General features: G+C 35.4%; 1 protein-coding gene across 4 annotated transcripts in view; it reads right to left on the bottom strand.

Annotated features, from left to right (window-relative positions):
• tanc1b (tetratricopeptide repeat, ankyrin repeat and coiled-coil containing 1b) overlaps positions 1–21,492 on the bottom strand; it is a 175,918-nt gene that overhangs the window by 61,831 nt on the left and 92,595 nt on the right. For all 4 annotated transcript variants that reach the window (XR_009272760.1, XM_058786399.1, XM_058786400.1 and 1 more), the window contains exons 6-7: positions 20,664–20,832; positions 13,158–13,427 (exon numbers count right to left, since the gene is read on the bottom strand). Coding sequence is in view for 3 of the 4 variants with exons in the window: in XM_058786399.1 (XP_058642382.1) it covers positions 13,158–13,427; positions 20,664–20,832 (439 nt within the window). In the remaining variant the exon portion in view is untranslated. The remainder of the gene's footprint in view (positions 1–13,157; positions 13,428–20,663; positions 20,833–21,492) is intronic.

Here is a 21,492-nt window from a genome sequence, read left to right as displayed (position 1 = left end):
GACAGTATGCTTGGAAATAATATTTAATGTATTCCATTGCATTCGTTATTTGTAGTGCGCCAGCCGCCCAATAGCAATTAAGCTTTGTGCTTTTAGTGCTTTTAATATAAAACAAAGTCTCAGCTTTCAAAATCAGTTTTATAACGAAACACAAATTATGTGTCTTACAATAATGTGATTTTCAAGCTCTTTAATGTGGCGTGACAGGTCGTTGTATTTATGTGAATCAGTTCATTAAATTATTGTAAAAAATTCCACCACCTGCTCCACATCTCCCGGTGCTCCAATTCTGGGCCATCTGCATGAGCAAAAGGCTAGAATAGCCTATATCAAAATATAACAACTATATAATCTTTATTCTCAAATCATTTAGACTTTATTCTCGTAATATTTAGACTTTATTCTCGTAATATTTCAACTTTATTCTCGTAATATTTCGACTTTATTCTCGTAATATTTAGACTTTATTCTCGTAATATTTAGACTTTATTCTCGTAGTATTTCGACTTTATTCTCGTAGTATTTCGACTTTATTCTCATAATATTTTGACTTTATTCTCGTAATTTTGACTTTATTCTCGTAATATTTCGACTTTAATCTCATAATCTTAGATTTTAAAAAAAAATTTAACAAGGCACTAAAACGCCGTCGTAGATCTCCGCTATAAGAAGTTATAAATAAAAAATGTTTAATAAATAAAGAATTTAAAAAAAAAAAAAAGAAGAGTTCTTTTAAAACCAATAAAAATCTGAATTATTCCAAAGTTTTGAGCGGTATTGTAAATCACAAATATATTTGCATTTATGTATTTGGCAGATGCTTTCATCTAAAGTGACTTTTAAGTGTATTCGAAGTATATGTTTATAACACATTCCCTGGGAATCAAACCCATGATCTTGGCATTGCTTGCATTATGCCCTACTGTTTTAGCTGCAGGAATACAATAATATTTTCTTATATTATAATGAACAGTTCAAAATGTATACAATTTCCAGAGCAGCCCTCAACACATCAGAAAATTGAAAGTGGATGTCTGACAACTTGCAACAGACACTTGCGGTGCTGAGACAGCACCATTGATTATAATGGGAGCAATCTTAAAACCTTCTCCAAATTACAGCCAATGTGACCTTTTACCTTGTGACCTAAAGATGTTCATGGACAAGCCACTGTCAATCTAAATATCTTTTAGAGCACAGAAACACAGACAGAGAGACAGGAAAGCATGCGGTGACACTAAATATGACAAGATGAAGGTGAAAACCATACAAATGCATAGAGCTGTAAAATGACATACTTGCAAAACAAACAAACCGTGAAATGAGATACGCAGAGCACTTCATAAGAAACATCATGACAGGTTATGATGTATTTTTCAAAGTGGGAGGCAAAAAATAATAATATTATAAAATAATAAGTGCCACATTAATGATGCCCACAAACACATAAACGTGGGAGAAAAATCAACAACAGGTCAGGGTCACATTTTAACCGGAATTCAAAAGACAAAATATGTTTTGTTTAAAAACCACCAAAATGTTTGTCTGGTTTAACTGTTGATGCCTCAATCAAATCAAATCAAATCAAATAAGTGCACTGCTAATGCTGTCCTCAAAAAAGTACATATTTCAACCGGAATTCAAAAGAAAAAATATATTTTGCTTAAAAAAAACAATTATATTGAGGTAGAGACTGAATATTGTCAAAAGGCTGAATAGTTCTAGTGAAATTAAAGCAGAACAGGCAGCAGAACAGGCAGCAGCTCAGTCGAGCCGAACACAAGCAGCCACAGCTGAAGACACCAGTGATTCCAGATGCACCGTTACCAGAGCGAAAGCTTCTCACTGAATCCTCCAGCTGTCAGGAAAGAGGAAAGCTGGAAACAATGCAAATGTGCATGGCACGTCATTTGCCAGGACAGGAGCCAGAGTCACAGAGTGAGACACTTACCCACAAACCCAACCAAAAACACCACGTGTGGCGTACTGTGACCCGGAGTCCTGGAGAACCACTCGAGTATCAACTACAACAAAACTTTCAATTCAGTTTCAAATTCAATTCACCTTTTGCTGTAGTGTGTCAGTAGGAAATATCAGTTTACATTTCCAAACATTCATTTTGCCATTAATTGTAATAATCCAGTGAGATTTGACAGAGATCTGATCTGATCATCATCAGTCTGTCTGGAATGACATGAAGAAACAGAACAAACTGAGACAGACTCAATCCAGAAGAACTGTGGCAACATCTCCAAGACGCTTCAAGAAAGCTACCTGCAAAGCTCCAGTACTGTTAAAAGTTTTAGGCACTTGTGTAAAAATGCTGTATAATGAGGATGCTGTCAAAAATAATGTCATAAATAGGTTTTCTTTTTCGATTACCTTCTATTAAATAAATTAAATCAACATTTGGTGTGAGCATCCTTTGCGTTTAAAGCAGCTTTTGCCCTCGGTGCACCTGTGCATAGTTTCTCAGGGAGCTTTGCTATTTAATATATGAAACATTTTAGTAATATATTAAATGTATTAAAATATTTATACAATACAATTTTGTTATTGTATGCCACCTATATATATATATATATATATATATATATATATATATATACAGTGTGGCAAAAAGTATTTAGTCAGCCACCAATTGTGCAAGTTCTCCCACTTAAAAAGATGAAAGAGGCCTGTAATTTTCATCATAGGTATACCTCAACTATGAGAGACAAAATGAGAAAAAAAAATCCAGAAAATCACACTGTAGGATTTTTAAAGAATTTATTTGCAAATTATGGTGGACAATAAGTATTTGGTCAATAACAAAATTTAATCTCAATACTTTGTTATATACCCTTTGTTGGCAATGACAGAGGTCAAATGTTTTCTGTAAGTCTTCACAAGGTTTTCACACACTGTTGCTGGTATTTTGGCCCATTCCTCCATGCAGATCTCCTCTAGAGCAGTAATGTTTTGGGGCTGTCGCTGGGCAACACGGACTCCAAAGATTTTCGATGGGGTTGAGATCTGGAGACTGGCTGGGCCACTCCAGGACCTTGAAATGCTTCTTACGAAGCCACTCCTTCGTTGCCAGGCGGTGTGTTTGGGATCATTGTCATGCTGAAAGACCCAGCCACGCTTTCATCTTCAATGCCCTTGCTGATGGAAGGAGGTTTTCACCAAAATCTCACGATACATGGCCCCATTCATTCTTTCGTTTACACGGATCAGTCGTCCTGGTCCCTTTGCAGAAAAACAGCCCCAAAGCATGATGTTTCCACCCCCATGCTTCACAGTAGGTATGGTGTTCTTTGGATGCAACTCAGCATTCTTTCTCCTCCAAACACGACAAGTTGAGTTTTTACCAAAAAGTTTGGTTTCATCTGACCATATGACATTCTCCCAATCCTCTTCTGGATCATTCAAATGCTCTCTAGCAAACTTCAGACGGGCCGGACATGTACTGGCTTAAGCAGGGGACACGCCTGGCACTGCAGGATTTGAGGCCTTTGTTACTTTGGTCCCAGCTCTCTGCAGGTCATTCACTAGGTCCCCGTGTGGTTCTGGGATTTTTGCTCACAGTTCTTGTGATCATTTTGACCCCACGGGTGAGATCTCATGGAGCCCCAGATCGAGGGAGATTATCAGTGGTCTTGTATGTCTTCCATTTTCTAATAATTGCTTGCACAGTTGAGTTCTTCACACCAAGCTGCTTACCTATTGCAGATTCAGTCTTCCCAGCCTGGTGCAGGTCTACAATTTTGTTTCTGGTGTCCTTTGACAGCTCTTTGGTCTTGGCCATGGTGGAGTTTGGAGTTGGACTGTTTGAGGTTGTGGACAGGTGTCTTTTATACTGATAACGAGTTCAAACAGATGCCATTAATACAGGTAACGAGTGGAGGACAGAGGAGCCTCTTAAAGAAGAAGTTACAGGTCTGTGAGAGCCAGAAATCTTGCTTGTTTGTAGGTGACCAAATACTTATTTTACAGAGGAATTTACCAATTAATTCTTTAAAAATCCTACAGTGTGATTTTCTGGATTTTTTTCTCATTTTGTCTCTCATAGTTGAGGTATACCTATGATGAAAATTACAGGCCTCTCTCATCTTTTAAGTGGGAGAACTTGCACAACTGGTGGCTGACTAAATACTTTTTGCCCCACTGTGTGTGTGTGTGTGTGTGTGTGTGTGTGTGTGTGTGTGTGTGTGTGTGTGTGTGTGTGTGTGTGTGTGTGTGTGTGTGTGTGTGTGTGTGTGTATGTATGTATGTATGTATGTATGTATGTATATATATATATATATATATATATATATATATATATATATATATATATATATATATATATAAAACAAATAATACATAAATATATATAAAAAGTTTGCAGAGCTGTATGGCAACAATTATTTTGCAATTTTTTTTTGACAGTGCTGAAAAATACTTTTGAGTTGAATACTGTTGTGTTGGACTAATTAAATTCCAATTGTAATTCAGTAAATTCCTCTTGCTGTCATTCCAATTCAAACTCCAATTCAACATTCTATGTGACGTGACCAATTCAATTCAAATTCACACTCATGAATTGAACAGGAGCCAGTTGTTGAATGGTGGATTGTGGCCGGCGCATGTGTGCAGCGCAGCAGAACCATCTGGACGGATGGATTAAGGACGCTCTAAAGTTTCTGGAATGCTGCCTCTGCACAGCAGATGAAATCTTAAGCACGCGTCTCTGCCGAGTCTCCCAAGACCACAGTGCAAAGAAGAAGAACGGCAGAATTTCATCTCTCACCGAAACACCATCTGCCTCCGTCTGCCTTCATCTTCTGAGAGAGAGAAGAAAGAGAGTGTAAAAGCAAAAGAGAGGGGCAGAAATGAAAGGACGTAGGCATAGATGCTTCCTAACTGCTGCATCATATCGATACAAGTCCTGTGAGGAGACAGAGAGAGGGGTTTGATATCTGAAAACCCTCCACCGCTGCATTGATTCAATGAAACAGCCCTGATTTACACTGACACTGACGCCTTCGGCTCGCTCCGTTGGGCTTTAAAAGACAATTCAGATTCAGTAACATTACCACACTATTTAATGCACTGACACTTCAGTGCATTCATTTGTTCGCATATTTTCTTAAACCATGGCCATGAATTGAAAAATAGCTCCCATGACTTTTTAATTTGCTCCCTGGTTTTAGTAAATCGTGGCCAAGTTGTACAAATTTATTCCCTAGTTTTGATTTAATTAAAATGAGGGAACTAATCAGTACAACTTACTAAAAAGTGGGAATGAATTAGTACAAATTGGCCACAATTTATTAAAACGAGGGAACAAATTAGCACAACGTGGCCACAATTTACTAAGACAAAGGGAAGAAATAAGTACAATTCATACTTATGATTTAGTAGAATGAGGGAATTAATTAGTACGAGGCCACTTTTTAATAAACCGAGGCAACGAATTAGTACGAGGCTATGATTTAGTAAAACGAGGGAATTAATGAATTATTAGTATGAGGCCCCGATTTACTAAAATAAGGAAATGAATTAGTTCAAGGCCACTTTTTAAAGGGATCATGAACTGAGGAACCAAAATTCCCTTGATCTTTTGACATATAAGAGGTCATTGTGCTACAAAAACATCCAAAACTTTGTCGTTAGTCTAAAAACAGCTAATATTGAGGGCAGTCTGCCAAAAGGACGGCTTGTGGAATGTTCTACTCTGTGACGTAATAGTGTGGATAAGCACCGCCTCCCCAGAAGATCAACTACTGATTGAACTATTTAGCCCCACCCACCGATTCATGTAGTCTTCACGAGAGAGGCGAAGGCTGTCAAACATACACAACTGTTAGCCAATCACAGCAGTGGGCGTTTACCTCAGTGTCTACAATCCACCACGCCCATTTAAACAGAGAGTTCTGATGAGGGGGGCTAAAAACAGGACACAAAATAGCATAATACTTCTAAATCATGATTTTTTTAATGTAAAAATCTTGATAACATTATAAGTGCACTTCAGAGAACAGTACAAAATAAAAAACAGAGGCAGTTCGTGACCCCTTAATAAATCAAGGGAATGAATTAGTATGTGGCCAAGATTTACTAAAATGAGGGAACAAGTTTATTTAACGTGGCAATGAATTATTAAAATGAAGGAAACAAATTAGTACGAGGCCACGATTTACTAAAACAAAAGAATAAGAAATAAGTGCAACTTGGCCATGATTTATTACAACAAGTGAACAAATCTGTGCAATTTAGCCACAATTTAGTAAAACGAGGGAATGAATTGGTACGAGGCAATGATTTACTAAAAACAAGGGAAGGCCACAATTTACTAAAACAGAGGTTTTCAATTCCAGTCCTTGTGCCCCCCTGCTCTGCATATTTTGTAAGTATCTCTTATCTCTTCAGACATTTGTTCTATTTGACCTTAAGTGCCCTGCGAAGTGGACATCACAGGATATTCCATGATTCCTGTTTGAAGTGAGCGTATGTTCTAAAGGCATTAAAGTGTGCGAGATGTGAACTTAAATTGTATTTATTTACAGAGGTATATTATGTCACACATCACACTTCTGTAGTAAGCTTCGTCTGTGTGTGAAGATGATGCAAGCACAAATCTGTGAATGAACGTTCCCGAAGTTAAGTAAACTTCAACGGGTTTCCCGTGCTCAGGGAGTAGGGAGCAATGAACACTGTGTAGGGACCATGTCAATCATGCATGGAGTTCTCTCGCGAGGACTGGAATTGAAAACCGCTGTACTAAAACAAAGGAAAGAAATAAATGCAACTTGGGCTCTATTTACTACAACAAGTGAACAAATTTGTGCAATTTGGCCATAATTTACTAAAAGAGGCAACTAATTAGTACAAGGACACAATATACTAAAATGAGGAAACAAATCCATTCAGTTTTCACTACAACACTCTAAAATTAGAGAAAAATTAGTACAATTTGGCCACAATTTACAAAAAATAAAAAAAATTAATTGGTGACCACAATACATTATATTTTCTTCCATATTCCATAGTGCCATACTATATAAATAAATGTGACTTGACTACTCAGAGGTTTAGTCCTAAAGATTTTTTTAGATATTTTTAGATATTTCTTGTGTTTTATATCCTTGTCTGAGCTTAAAAGAAATGTTTCTATCATCTGTCATGTATGGAAAGATCTGCACAAAATATTCATATTTTCTATCATTTTTAATCTTTGAACACGCATGCTATCGCGTCTGCTGTTTCGGTGGCTGTATTTCAGACATTAAGCACACTTGGCATCCAGAAGGTGAGGAGAGACGTTCTGCAGACGTGCCCTGCTGTGCGATAATACAATTATAGATTTATGTCCGTTATTTTTGGACGCTTACGGGCATTAAGAGGGCAATCGAACTGAGTCAAAAGACCTCCAAGCAAGACCAGACGCAACACAGAATACTGTTATCTGACCGCATGAGTGCATGTTTGTTTGCGAGGATGCATGTCCAGCTGTCATGTGCTTATTCTGTAAAAGACTTTGTTTTTCATTTTCCACATATTAAATAGCAAATCGGCTTAATTAGCTTGAGCTCTTTGCTTTCTCGAGTCTAATTAAACTCATGTAGGGCCGCCAGTTGGTGTGTATTCGCTGTTTAAGCTCATTAGCGCTGTTTGCAAAAGCGAGAATCACTATAACTATTGCTCATACGTGAGGTTACAGGGTTTATAAAACACCCGATGACCTGAACAGACTTATTTTCACTTAGGACGCATTAAATTGATAAAAAATGACCATTTCAAATAAATGCTGTTCTTCTGAAATTTCTATTCATCAAATAATCCTGAAAAAAAAAAAAAAAAAAAAAATTAAAATGAATTTTTCAACATAATCAGAAATGTTTCTTGAGCAGCAAATCAGCATATTAGAATGATTTCTGAAGGATCATGTGACACTGAAGACTGGAGTAATGATGCTGAAAATACAGCTTTGATCACAGGTAAAAATGACATTTTACAAGATATTCACATAGAAAACGGTTCATTTAAATTGTAAAAATATTTCACAATATGTTTTTCTGTATTTTTGAGCAGACTTGGTGAGACTTAAAAAATCTTACTGACACCAAACTGTATATCCTTATGACAACATTTGACCTTAATATTGATGTATATAATCTAAAATAGCTCAGAGAAATAATCATAATAACCAAACAGCAGATCTTCAATCAATCACTGATTCACTCAAATGGACAGAACTGAATCTTACCAACTTTCACAATGTTTCTGCTACTAAAGCTTAATTAAGAGAATCTCTTTCTTAAGCCATAAACAAACAGCACACAAAGGCAGATGGAAATGTTTAGTCAATATACCGCAAGTGCACAAACCTGCTGAACGTACTTAACATGCATTACTGTGGGATTGTGGCGGTAAAAAAACTTCCATCTCAAGGAGAGATGCAAACCAGATGCGCTATAATTCAGGTAATAAACTGTTACCTGTCAACAGTTAATAAATGTTGCCAGCTTAATTAACTTTAACTAACTTGCTCAGCAAGATTCTCTTCAAACTTTTGCTTGAGCTGAAAAACAAAAAATGACAGCAGCAGCAGAGAAATATGAATATATCACCCAACTTTACATTAGAGAGATGAGTTTTGCACTCAAACTCAGGTTCTTATCTGTAAGATGAAAATTCATATGCAAAAAAATCTGATGGCACATGCTGCAACATATTTGAGATTTCTGCTGCACAGCAGCACCAGGATTGAAACGGGTGAGATTTGTGAGTCATTCTAATATCTGAGAGGTTAAAATGGGGTCTTTGTTTTCTCTGAGAGCGAGAGAGAGAGTTCAGCGTGGTCTTAATGAGCTGTCCAGTAAATGGATCGGTTGCCTGGACACAAATGAAGTTCAGTCTCAGAAATTAAATGGAATGATTATTCACTGAGGTCGAGAATCCCAGACAGACACTAAACCACTGACAGCGCCATTTACTCCACAACACTTAAAGAAACAGTTCACAAAAATGGATAACTCTCTTCATGTCACAAAAAATATAGATCAACAATTAAAATACAGTGCAGATGGAATGTAAGAACTTTCTGTGAACTGTTAACCGGTTCAACCAATTTAACTCAAAAGAACATTTGTTTACAAATCAATCACTTAAAGCTGCAGTCTCTAAGTTTTGCCTCTTTGTCGCCATCTCTGTTTGAAACCTGCAATTGCATTTATTTGCAGAATTATTTTCTCATGCACCGTGTGGCTGTTGGAATCACAGATTCTAGCCTTCGTCTTTGAAGTATGACCGGATATCGTCATCTGAACGAGTGAGTGACAAGTCTGCCACTTTTGTTCTGACCAACTGTGGAAAAAAGCAGTACAATAAATCGAACAATTTGTTCATAAATCAGATTTCACTATGGCTTGTTACTCCACAAAGCAATATACAGTCTGGATTTTGCACTCATAGTCACATTTTCTTCAGGAAAAAAACAAAAACAACAAAAAAAAATTCATTAAAAAATTCATATTTTGCACAAATGATTGCACATCCTGCAACATATTTGAGATTTCTGCAGCATAACAGCAGCAGGGCTGACTCAATATTATATGAATATTTTTTCCCTGTAAGTAGAATGGTGTATATTCACTACATGCATGTTTGGAAAAGTGCTCTATCATGCTTTTTTAGAACACAGTAAGCGTGCCGTTGAGTGTCTCACTGTCTGGTCCATTTACATGATCTCGGAACACATCCAAAGTGTCCAAAGTAAATGGAGGTTGTGAGGCACTGCGTCCTGTACCTGTCCTCTGTGAGCTTCACCTAATGATGCTGTCTTTGACTGTCCTTCTCATCTGCCCCTCGAAAACCAACACTAATGCAGCAGAAGTATGACATCATCATGCCAGGAGCCAAAGAAGCTTTATGACTGGATCACAGAACAAACGGCATGCACTTAAATCAGCTGGAGGGAGAGAGTTTAAGAAATATTTGAATGAGTTAATGAGGACTGTAAATAGGATTAACCAGTTCTTATTTAGTAAAAAATAATTGTATTGAAAGATATTCTTGAATGTATGCATTCTTGCATAGACAGAATGGCATATCACAATACTCTGACAGTGTTTACTGCAGCACTGAATCTGCAACGAATCAATGCTGAGTGCCATTTGAATCGATCTAATGATTGATTCACTGACTGAATCTTGCAGAGTGGTTCTTCACTCATTCAAAATGAACCTAAACTGTTATGTTGTTTACACTTAAGATTTAAATCAATATGCCAACTGACAGGTTGCTCATATGACAAAGCCTAGTTAACCCTTAAAGACCTAGAACATTTCTGGGGCACCTGACACGCCTGCACTTTTCTTTGTTTTTTAAGACCTATTTCTAGCAGTCAGCATCAAGTGCCATATATCATTATAAACAGGAGAACTTGAAGTTTCAGTCTAGCTAATTTAAAGTCCCAGTTTTCCTTTTGTTTTCTCAAAGAATGAATGAATTTCCAGAATTTTAAGAAAAATGCAAGCAACAATTGGGTGTTTTTTACTGTGTAAATAAAATTATAAAATAAAATAAACCTCTGCAACCAAAAATGTTTTATTTCTTATTTTTAGTGGAATGCTTAACATTTCAAATAATAAAAAATAGATAAATAAAAGAATCATTAATGGAGACATTACAGTATTAGAATCATTATGCATAGTATAAATTGGAACCAGAATCATAAAATTCCTCAGTTCCCATCTGTAGCTGTGTTTTGTGAGTGTGTGTGGTAACACGATGTTGGCAGCTGTGAATGCAGTGAAGTTACAGATCTATCAAACATTCAGTAAAGATTAATGCTTTATTCACTGAGGCCAAACAGGGTGTGAAATGAGTAAAAGCAAGCAGGTGTACAAAATGAAAATGTGGACACACACACATACACACACACTCTAAAGAAAACATACTCTAACCTTGACAACTGCAGATGCTTTATGGTGCCAAACGTTTTTTATTGTTTCACGTCGACTCGCTTAGTTTAATGACTGACGGCTTTTTATGAGAAGTGTTTCTGCACCTTACCTTACACAATATACTCACACACCACAATAAACCAAAACCAAACACACACACACATCCATCTCTCTCACAAACACCTCAACAGCTTCTGCAGACTTCAAAACAACAATCAGGTTCTGAGAGAAATGCAAGCCTCATATTCATCCAAACACCAAATAAAATCAAGACAAATCTTCAAAATCATGATCATGAAACATTAATAGATGATCATTAATAGATAAAAACATTGATTTAAGCTATTTTAGGATCAATACATTTGTGAACATTGTGAGCATTATTTTCAGGACAAACTTAAATTTTTATTACTAAAATGCACTATAAATACAGAAATATTGCCTATAATTAACAAGCATTTAAATAAAATTTCAAATTTTTTGTATGTATTAAAATGCATCTAATATGCCTAATAGATCTTATTCTCTTTAATAAGTCTTAATGTGCATAATTCACTGGTGCACATTAATTCGTTGATGCACAAAAGGTTTCTTCTACTATACTTAATAAATAAATGCAAATAAAACATAAAAATAAATAAATAAGTAAAATAAAAAACTATCCAACCATGTTTTGTTGTTTGAATAAAATAATACATTTATTCAATATTTCAGTATTATTCTCATGACCACACATTTGGTGACACAGTTTGTTGCTTTGTTTGTTTCGCATTTTGCAGTGTCTTCAGATTACCTTGAAGTAGCATGGGAAAATGACACTGGAATTAATATTTCAAAAGAGGTTTGGGAGGAAGGACTGAAACAAATTCATACCTGCTCTATTAATGCAAGATTACAACTTATACAGTTTAAAGTGCTGCGTAGGTTACACTATACCAAAACTAAACTCAATAAAATGTACCCTTCAGTTTCTCTATTATGTGATAGATGCAAGTGCTCAGATGGGACGCATGCTCATACTTTTTGGTTTTGCTCTGAGATTTTTGAGTTTTGGAAGAATATTTTTTCGGTGGTACTCAAATGTTTCTTGAATTAGCTTTGTTTGGATGTTCTGACCATACATTAGCATTGGCACATTCTCAGCAATAGTCTCTTATGTTTGGTATGGTGGATTTGAAGTCCACTCTACCACCCAGTTTTCATAAATGGCTGGCTGAAATGGTTGCTGCCCTCAAGCTTGAAAGGATTCGTTTCTCTAAGACTGATGCTTGTAAAAAAATTGATAAAATTTGGGGCCCCTTCCTCACTTATTTTTTTTAAGAACTGAAATTTGTTTGGACACTTACGTTACAGATAACTTCGATATTTTATTATTTTGTTCCATTTTTAATATTTTGTTTGACTTTCTTTAAGGTGTGTATCTGGTCTGTGTTTGGGTGTTTATTTATTTTTTTGTATTGTTTGTATTTTCTTTTGTGTGATTAGTTCATGTATAGCATACTTTTTGTATACAGTTTGTGGGATTTTGTTTTGTTTGTCTTCAGAAAACTGGTATAAATAAAATATTAAAAACAAATCTGTATTATAATTTTCTAATGGTTTATCATGTTGACTTTAAAGGCAGTACAACAAATACTACCATGAAATATGAAATTGTAAAATTATATCATCAAATTACAGCAATGAAAATGAGATTTTTTAGCATTACAGTAAAGCAAATTTTGTGAAAAATGTGTTTAACTGTAATAAAAATAATGCCATAATCCAAAATCTTGGTGCTCAAAAATGTCTTATTTCTTTCTTTCTCTTGATTTCAGTGTGAAATACAACGTGCTTTTGTGAGAGTCACTCAACTGAGAGAGAAGCGGGAAAGATCACGTGATCAGTCGGACCAGCCTGAGGAATGTGGAACTGATGCTAAAGACGGGAGCCGGCCAACAACCAACACACACACACACACACACACACACACACACACACACAACAGCTGCCCGACGTATCTGCTTCCTCAAGGAGCAACAGGAGAAAGAATGTGCCTCCTGATAATGAGCTCTCTCACAATCTACAACACACACACACTCACTCATAAACTGGTGGCAGTGTCTTCCCATGAGTCTCTGCTCGGCTTCATTCCAGCAGTCACGCATCAGTCATCGCCTCAGGAATCACAGGACGACCCTGATGCTTTGTGCTCTGCTGGCAAACATCACTGATTTCTCTTACCTGCGACTGAGTTCGGCCGAGGCATCATCAGACTGGACGAGCTCTGCGCGGGATACTGGACGGGGCCCTCGGACCCTACGGCTCCTGAAGTCTTCTTAGCCGTGGAGACGCTCCGTACCCCTGTCCCAGATGTTGACGCTTCCTCCTCGGCCACCGGAGAGCACGTGTCTGGCCGCACATGCTGAGCGCAGCTCCTTATACTGCCCTCTTTACCCCACTCCAGACTGGAGCCGCTGCGGTCGTCATTCTCTGAAGAGCTGGTGATGGTGGCTGGACGAGAGGAAACTGTATTACTGACACTGTGTGCACCAAGGTTATTTTCGTAAACGAAAACTGAAACTAAGACTAAAACTATTGGTCAAAAAACATTTTCTTAACTGAAATAAAATTTTAATTTCTAAATAAATGAAAAACTAAAACTAAACGAAACTAACAAAAGTAACTGAAAAACTAACGAAAATAAAATAATAATTAGCAAAAATAAATAATCATGTTTGTGATTTAATAAGCTCTCATTCTGTGCCAGAAAATCGGACCTGTGGTTGTTCAGGTAAAATAGATGGCGCTTCATGCAGGTGAGCTGCGTCCTCAGCGTCTATTCACAGAGAATGCGTTTTGCATTTAAAAACAAGACGCGGGCTATGAACTGGGAAATAACTATAAAATATGAAATGGGAAATAATAATAATGCACACCTTACAGCGCACGAACGTTTAAAAGCATGCTTGACGTGCGAGAACAACATGAGAGTGAGTTAACACAGAATTAAAAGTTTTGGATGAGCTGACTTTAGTGAATAGTCATTTTGTCACGCTTTGTGATTACTATGGTAACGGCCGCCTCGAATTCATGACACGATATACTGCCTTGACTGTATAAAATGCATCCAAAATGAGAGAAAGCGATAGCCACGCTGTGTTTTCACTGTTTGCCGTGTTGTGTAAAAGAGGCTTTAGAACTGGGATTGATTGCGTTGCTCATCTGAAGCGCGTGCACTGCTGCGCGCTGGAGCGGCTCGTCAAAGTAAAGTGCAAACATCATTTAAATCACCATATCGCATTTGTTTTTGAGTAGTATGAGGTTTCAAAGCATTTTAGTGTTTCTTCTTATTGTGTACATTCATAGAAGGAGACGGGACATACAGTAGTGTGCACCGGTGGCTCGTATGTGCAAAAAAATCCAACAAATGAATGCATTGAAAACACAGATGGACAAAAATAAAGTTTACAGAGTTTCAATGACGATTGCAAAGAACATGCCTCCGTCCCAATGTGCACACTGTCCATGCTAAATTATATGTGATATTAGTCATTTTTAATACTATTTAGGGCAGATAGGGTGGATAGTATGCACATTGGGACACAGGACATGCTTCCTCAAATCCAGCACTGGAGGGCCATTAATCTGCAGAATTTAGCTCCGACCCTGATAAAAACTCAACTGCCTGATGCTGTCTAGTAACTCTGAAAACCTTGATTAGCTTGTTTGTAAACTACTGGCATATTAAACAAGATTACATCTTTAATATTTAATATGAACATGAATATGAATTAATAAATTGCATTCATATAAGTTGCATATTTTAGTTTTTTGTTGAATTGTAAAGAATTATTTTATTTTCATTATTAAGAGGTTTGCACAAGAGTTAACTGTAAACTGCAAACATTCAACTTTGCTAAACTTAAATGTCTTGGTTTGGTCTACACTGGAAGTGTTCCATTAACTCTGTTAAACTATAATTACTAAGACTAAAACTGAAACTAAAATATATAAAAACTAAATAAAAATGAAACAAAACCATTAATGAAACGAACTAAAACTAAACTGAAATTATAGGAAATTTGAAAACGATATTAAAATAAAAACTAATTTAAAAATTCAAAACAGATAAACAGCTAGTTTCTCATGTATTTGTAACTTTAGTTTGTGTACTAAAATATCCAAAACTAAAACTGAAATTTACATTAATAAAAATTATTTATGTATAGTTCCACAAAACTGAAGTCAGCCCATTCTGTTTTTGCTTCAAATTTTGAAATTATACAATCTAATTTAGATTAAAAACTGCTCATGTTGCATGTATGCAGCATCTTTGTTTGGATCATGATTAAAATGCAGTGGTTGCCTCTCATTTTAAACGGAAAGAGCACAGACAAAGCCTTATTTTGTTTATATGAAGATATTTATTTTATTTGTGTTACTTATTTATTTGATTTGGGGCTTGTTTTAAAATTTCAATTTAGTTTTATTATTTACATTTACATTATATTTGCATTTTGTTATTTAGCAGACTCTTTTATCCAAAGCGACTTACAAATGAGGAGAACAGAAGCAATCAAAACCAACAAAAGAGCTATATTCCATTGCGATATTAGTATATCATTAGTGTTATATTTCAATTTCACAAAGAAACGTGCAGCATTTTGTCTAAGCAATAATAAAAGGACACATTTAACTTATAATTTGTCTTAAATCTCATTTTGTGAATCAAATCGAATCGTGAGTTGAGTGAATCGTTACATGCCTAACTAAAACTGAAATAAACATTAAAAAAATTTCTATCCACATACTTAAAATTATTAAACAAAATTAATTAAAAAACAACAACAAAGAAAATCTTAAAAAAACTAATAAATAAAATAAAATATTAATAACAACTATAATAGTATTTAATAGAGTGCATAGATATATCTTGTAATGCCAGTCAGTCATAATTAAATAATAATAAAAATAATAATAATTCAATTAACAAATGAATTGAATCATGAATCATCATATAGTGCCAGTGCTAATCTGCACAGGAGACCTACAAATAATAAAAAGTGAAAGTAACAGGAGAGCATGTAAATGAAAAACGTCAGACAAGGACGGAACACAGAGGAGCACTGAAGTCAATCTCAGATGAGCATCATTACCACTCAAACTCTGATAAGTCACTGACCTTATCAACACTTTCACCTAATCGCCGTTTCCCGCCACATGTTGCATGCTGCTAATGAGCAACAACCTCAGTACAAACCGCCCATTACAAACACGCAGTTTACTTTACATCAGGATGGATGTTTATGTGGATCAGTGTTTGCTATCACTGCTAATAACTCTGCCTTTTTCATTCTAATTAAAAAAATAAACAAACAATGAATAGACAAAACGCACCAACAAAGTACAAAACTGAACAGCTGAATTAATAGAGACGAAGCGAGAGTGTGTGCATTCATGCACGTGTGTTTGTTCAGTGATCTGACAGAGGTCGATGAATATCTGGGTTCAGTTTCTGCTCCTGAGTTTATTACTAAATAACATGCGTGACAACAGCTGCATGTGTCATGTGTCAGTGCTCTCACACACACACACACACACACACACACACACACACACACACACACTCATACAGTCAGCTCCAAACATCTGAAGATGCTTGTGTTCTGCATTCATTTCTGCATTATAAATTAGATTATCTCTAGTTTGAGTGAATATAAATGTGACAGTGTGTCAGTATTTGGTCTCTTCTGCGGTAATGACAGCAGCACTTGAGTTATACGAACTAAACCTGATGGTCATGTTCTCCAGCATGATTTGAGATGATCCAAAGAGTATCAAGAAAATCTGACCATCTCTACAAAGTCACATTTACATTTATGTATTTTGCAGACGCCTTTATCCAATGTGTCACATGATCAGTGACACTCATTTACTTATAGACAGAACTAGGGAACAGTTTTGGGTTTCCAAATCTTTTGACCAATGACACTCCATTACTGAATTTCTGAAACATATTTTTGATTATTTTTCACAAACATCCATTTTAAATAAATAAAGAGAATACAGTGTTGGGTGAGTAAATAAATGCTTGAAAAAAATAAAATAAAATCTTGGATTGCTGGAAATTCTTTTTTGAATTATTTGACAAATCTTTAAAAATTAGAATTTTTACAAATTATTTTATAGACAAAAAGCAATTCTAACCAATATCAGTGGTCGACCGATATTGTTTTTTTGACAGCCAATGCTGATATCTTGGATAGCAGGATGGCTGATGGCCATTATAAAGCCGATATCATTTTATTTATTTTAATTAATATTTAAGAAATTTTAAATAGTTTGAAAAGGGATTAAAAAATATATAAATGTGTAAAATAAACAATTAAAATTTATATGACAAAGTATTTTTCACAAATAAATAAATATTTAATAAAAATATAATTAAAAAGGAAGTAAACACTGTAACCAACAGGGCACTCAGTATTCTGGGCATTTTTTGTGTGCATTGGGAATCATATTTTTTTCAAATAAAGCCAAGGTAACACTCATTTTACATACAGCACAGTGAAAATGACATGAATATGGCAGTGTGCAAAAGCATAAAGCACAGTGTAATTTGAAATCACGAGTTTAAAGTTTGTCGATCGCATGTCTCCAGTGAAGCTGAACTCTCCTCCTGTCCGTATTCAATTCACACGGACCGACCGTCACCCAGAGAACACGCGATCATGCAGGTTACAAATGCACACTTTATAAGATCTCACAGCTAGATTCGACTAGTCTGCAAGGTCTGTGAAATTAAATGTTCATTCAAAGATTTGTTTAAATGATATAAATGCGCATTTGCTGAATGCTAAAGGCAAACGAGAAAGTATTATAATGTTTGCCTTTCTATTACTAATAATATAAAAGCTATCGTTATAATACTTTTTTGTATACCTTTTAATTCCTTTGTTTAACCGTTCTGATTATTAGACAGACTTCTATCCGCAGACAGAACTGTTAACGACTACAGCGAACAAGAGGGAGAATGTGAGCGCTGTGTGCTCAAAATAAAAGTCGAAAAAAGTCTGTCGTGCCGCTTCGAACACATCGGAAAGACAGAAAACTTATCGGCCGATGCCGATATTTGAAAAATGCCAGATATTGGCCGATATATCTGCCATGGCGATATATTGGTCGACCACTAACCAATATACTAGAAAAACAATTATATGCAATAAATAAATAAATAAGTCAAATCAATCAAACTTTTTGACCAATCAAAGAAAGAAATAATTTTTTGGGGGGATTGCTGGGAATAATTTTTTGACTATTCAAAATTAAATTAACTAAAAAATAGAAAATATGAAATTCCATGACTGGATAGTTGGAATTTTGAAATTTTTGACGATTCTTCAAAAACGTGCATTTTAAAAAATACTTTTTTCTAGATATTGCACTCACAAAAAGCAATTCCAACCAATGAAATATACTAGAAGCAATTACATTTTAATTGCTATAACATTTTAGGATTGTTGATTTCCTTGATATTTCCAGAAATTCTTAAAATTCCAGGGTTTTCATGACGATGAGAACCCGTTTAAACATTTCTTCATTGTTTAAAATGTTTCAAAATCCTCAAGAGCTGTTTATTTCCGGGTTTAAATAACAGATGTTCAGTATGGTGTCAGATGTGTGGAGCTCAATGTATACGTGTCTGTAAGTGCATCTAAACAGCTGTTCACAGCAGCATCACACTGTTTGCCTTTTCTTTCTGCTGATTCTTCACAAACTTCAAAGTCATGAGAGCATTAATCACATCCTGAGAGGGTCACACAGGCCAAACACGCTGCTCTTCATCAACAAACAAGCAGACCCCCTTCAGAACGTCTGCTGCTCTTTCTCTCATCCTAAAACTCTGTGTACAGACAACAGGCCTAATGCATTAAACACCAGCAGAGCCAATTCCTGTGTAACCCGTTTGCAAAACAATTCTTGCAAGAATGGATTTTACAAACAGTTTACACAGAAATTTGTCATGCTTCTTATGTGTACTGCATCTAAAGGACAAAATAAACTCCTCGCAAGCTAAATGCGATTAGAAATTGGCTATAATTCAGGGTCAGACGCCCCTTTCTAACTACAACTTTGTGGTAATAACACATATTCTCCAATATTTTCTCAGAAACTAGGACTGCAAGCCAGTAATGCTACATAATTCATAGAGAAATGTTTAATCTTTCTATCTGCAACCAAAAAATTCAGAGCGGAGCTCAAAACCGACTTTCTGAGGCGGCCAAGCTGCATCAACACCTCATCCTGCGAAACACCCCACGTTTGGATCTACAGGCCAACATGAGCTGTGATTTCAGCTCTCAATCTTGTGGAGCAGAGGATGATGGGATGGAGTTTTAATGGGGTGATGAAGCTCGCAAAACTGGTGATGGTGTGGTAGATTTTCAGTTATTGGGTGACACAGAAATGCTCAGGTCATATGTTACCCTGATATAAATCTAAATATAAACATTTTCCGCACAAATTCTTATTACCGGAATGTGCAAAAATCTCAATCCCATTCATTTAATATCACAATCTAATAAAATCTAAATCAGTCTGAACACATTTTTTTAATTAATTAAATGTAGTAAAAACAAATACTACCATGATGCATACTTACATTTCTACTTCAAAAATGTAACTAAAAAAAAGAACTTATAACAATGAAAATTAGATGATAAAAACAGGCTTTGTTATATTTACGCAAATTATCATTTATTTATTAATACCATGCTAATATTTGAATATTAAAATATAATTATATAAAATGTTTCACTGTTATTAATTATACTAAAATAACTAGTAAGTAATAATTATTATTAATATTTTTCTTTATTACATAATTTCCGAATGACGGGAGGACAAGAACAGTCACTGAACTGAAAGGAAGTTGAATTTTCTCAGAAACCAGGGCTACCAGCCTGTAATTCTCATTTTCACTGGTGCAGTGGAAAAGTGGAGATAATATTTAATACATATATATACACATATATATATATATATATATATATATATATATATATATACACACATACATACATATATATATATATATATATATATATATATATATATATATATATTTGTGACTTGTATATTATTTAAAAATGATTTACATTTATAGAATAAAATTGTAAGTATACGTATAATGACAGTATGTTTGGGCTAAATTATGCTGAAAAAAAAAAAAATCAAATATTGTGTACAGACCAGTGTTATTTTAGTATCACTGTAAGACTATTATAGTTTTTATTAATACTTTGAGACGTATTTTATTAATACTTTGTTTTTATTTTTATATGTTCTATTTTCATTTGAATTTTAGTTACAGTTTTGGTTTGTTATTATTATTACAGTTTGGTTAGTTATTACTTTTATTGTGTGTTCCATTTTTAGTAGTCTTTATATAGGCCTATGTCTACATAGTTTTTATACATTTTTATTTCAGTTTCAGTCTTAGTTATTTTCAAGTTAAACTAAATTAAAATGAGGAACGTTGCCTAGGCAACTAGCTGAAAAAAATAAAATAAAATAAAAGGTTTATTTTATGTCAAGAAACGGAAACCTTTTTATGGTTTTAGTTTAATTTTTGTTTTTGTTAACTATAATAATAATCCTGGTCCAGACTGTACGATGGTCAATTTATGCTAATGAGGATTTGTGGGGCAGATGTTGATTTTGAGGTGTTGTGTGTGTGTGCCTCACCGATGATGCCGCTGTCTTTGCTCTCGAGGGTGGAGCTGGGGCTGGTGATGGCTCCACAGGCCGGGCGGCCGCTGTTACTGTTTAAGGTGGAGCAGGGGCTGTCCGTACACGGAGACGCCGTGCTGCTGGTCAGAGTGGAACATGGACTGATTCCCTGATTCACTGGACACTGCAGAGAGGTAACAGAGAGGCACGCTGATGTTAATGGAGGCTGCTTTAACAGTAATGATGCAAACACTGTTATCTGTGTTACAGTATATGGAGGGGTAGAGGAGAGATGAGAGAGAGAGAGAAAAGGATTATAATGCTAATGTTGATTTTAACGCACAACAGCTTCATCAATCCCAGAGTCTGATGTTTCTCTTCAACCAAATAAAACCAACCTGCAGAAATAAACAACTGATGAGGCAAAAATCCCTGACATGCCACCAGAACCTCATCCAAGGACCCTTCATATGACTCAATCCAGAACTTCAACCAAAATACTGGGAGAAAAACCACCTATTATCTATATTCAAAATTTCAGTTTACAGTGCTTCTCTATGTCATTTCCGGTTTTAAGGTTTTTTTTGTCACATGACAACAAAATGGCTTCCTGCATAATTATAATATTAATATATTAACATATAAAAACTGCTTTACTGTTAGTAATTATATTAATATATAAAGTAGTAGTGTCAACGTTAACACATGCGATTAATCAAAAAAATTGTATGCGTTAATATTTTTTTAACGCAAATTAATCGCTTGATAAGGTTTGACACCAACTTATTCCCGTCATCGCAGCGCAGAAGGTTATCTATCATTGTGTGATGAGGGTACAGCACCA

The sequence above is a fragment of the Onychostoma macrolepis genome, chromosome 09 (assembly GCF_012432095.1).
Source record: "Onychostoma macrolepis isolate SWU-2019 chromosome 09, ASM1243209v1, whole genome shotgun sequence".
NCBI lineage: Eukaryota > Metazoa > Chordata > Actinopteri > Cypriniformes > Cyprinidae > Onychostoma > Onychostoma macrolepis.
Note: the sequence above shows the minus strand (reverse complement) of the source record. Positions and strands in the feature narration are given on the sequence as shown.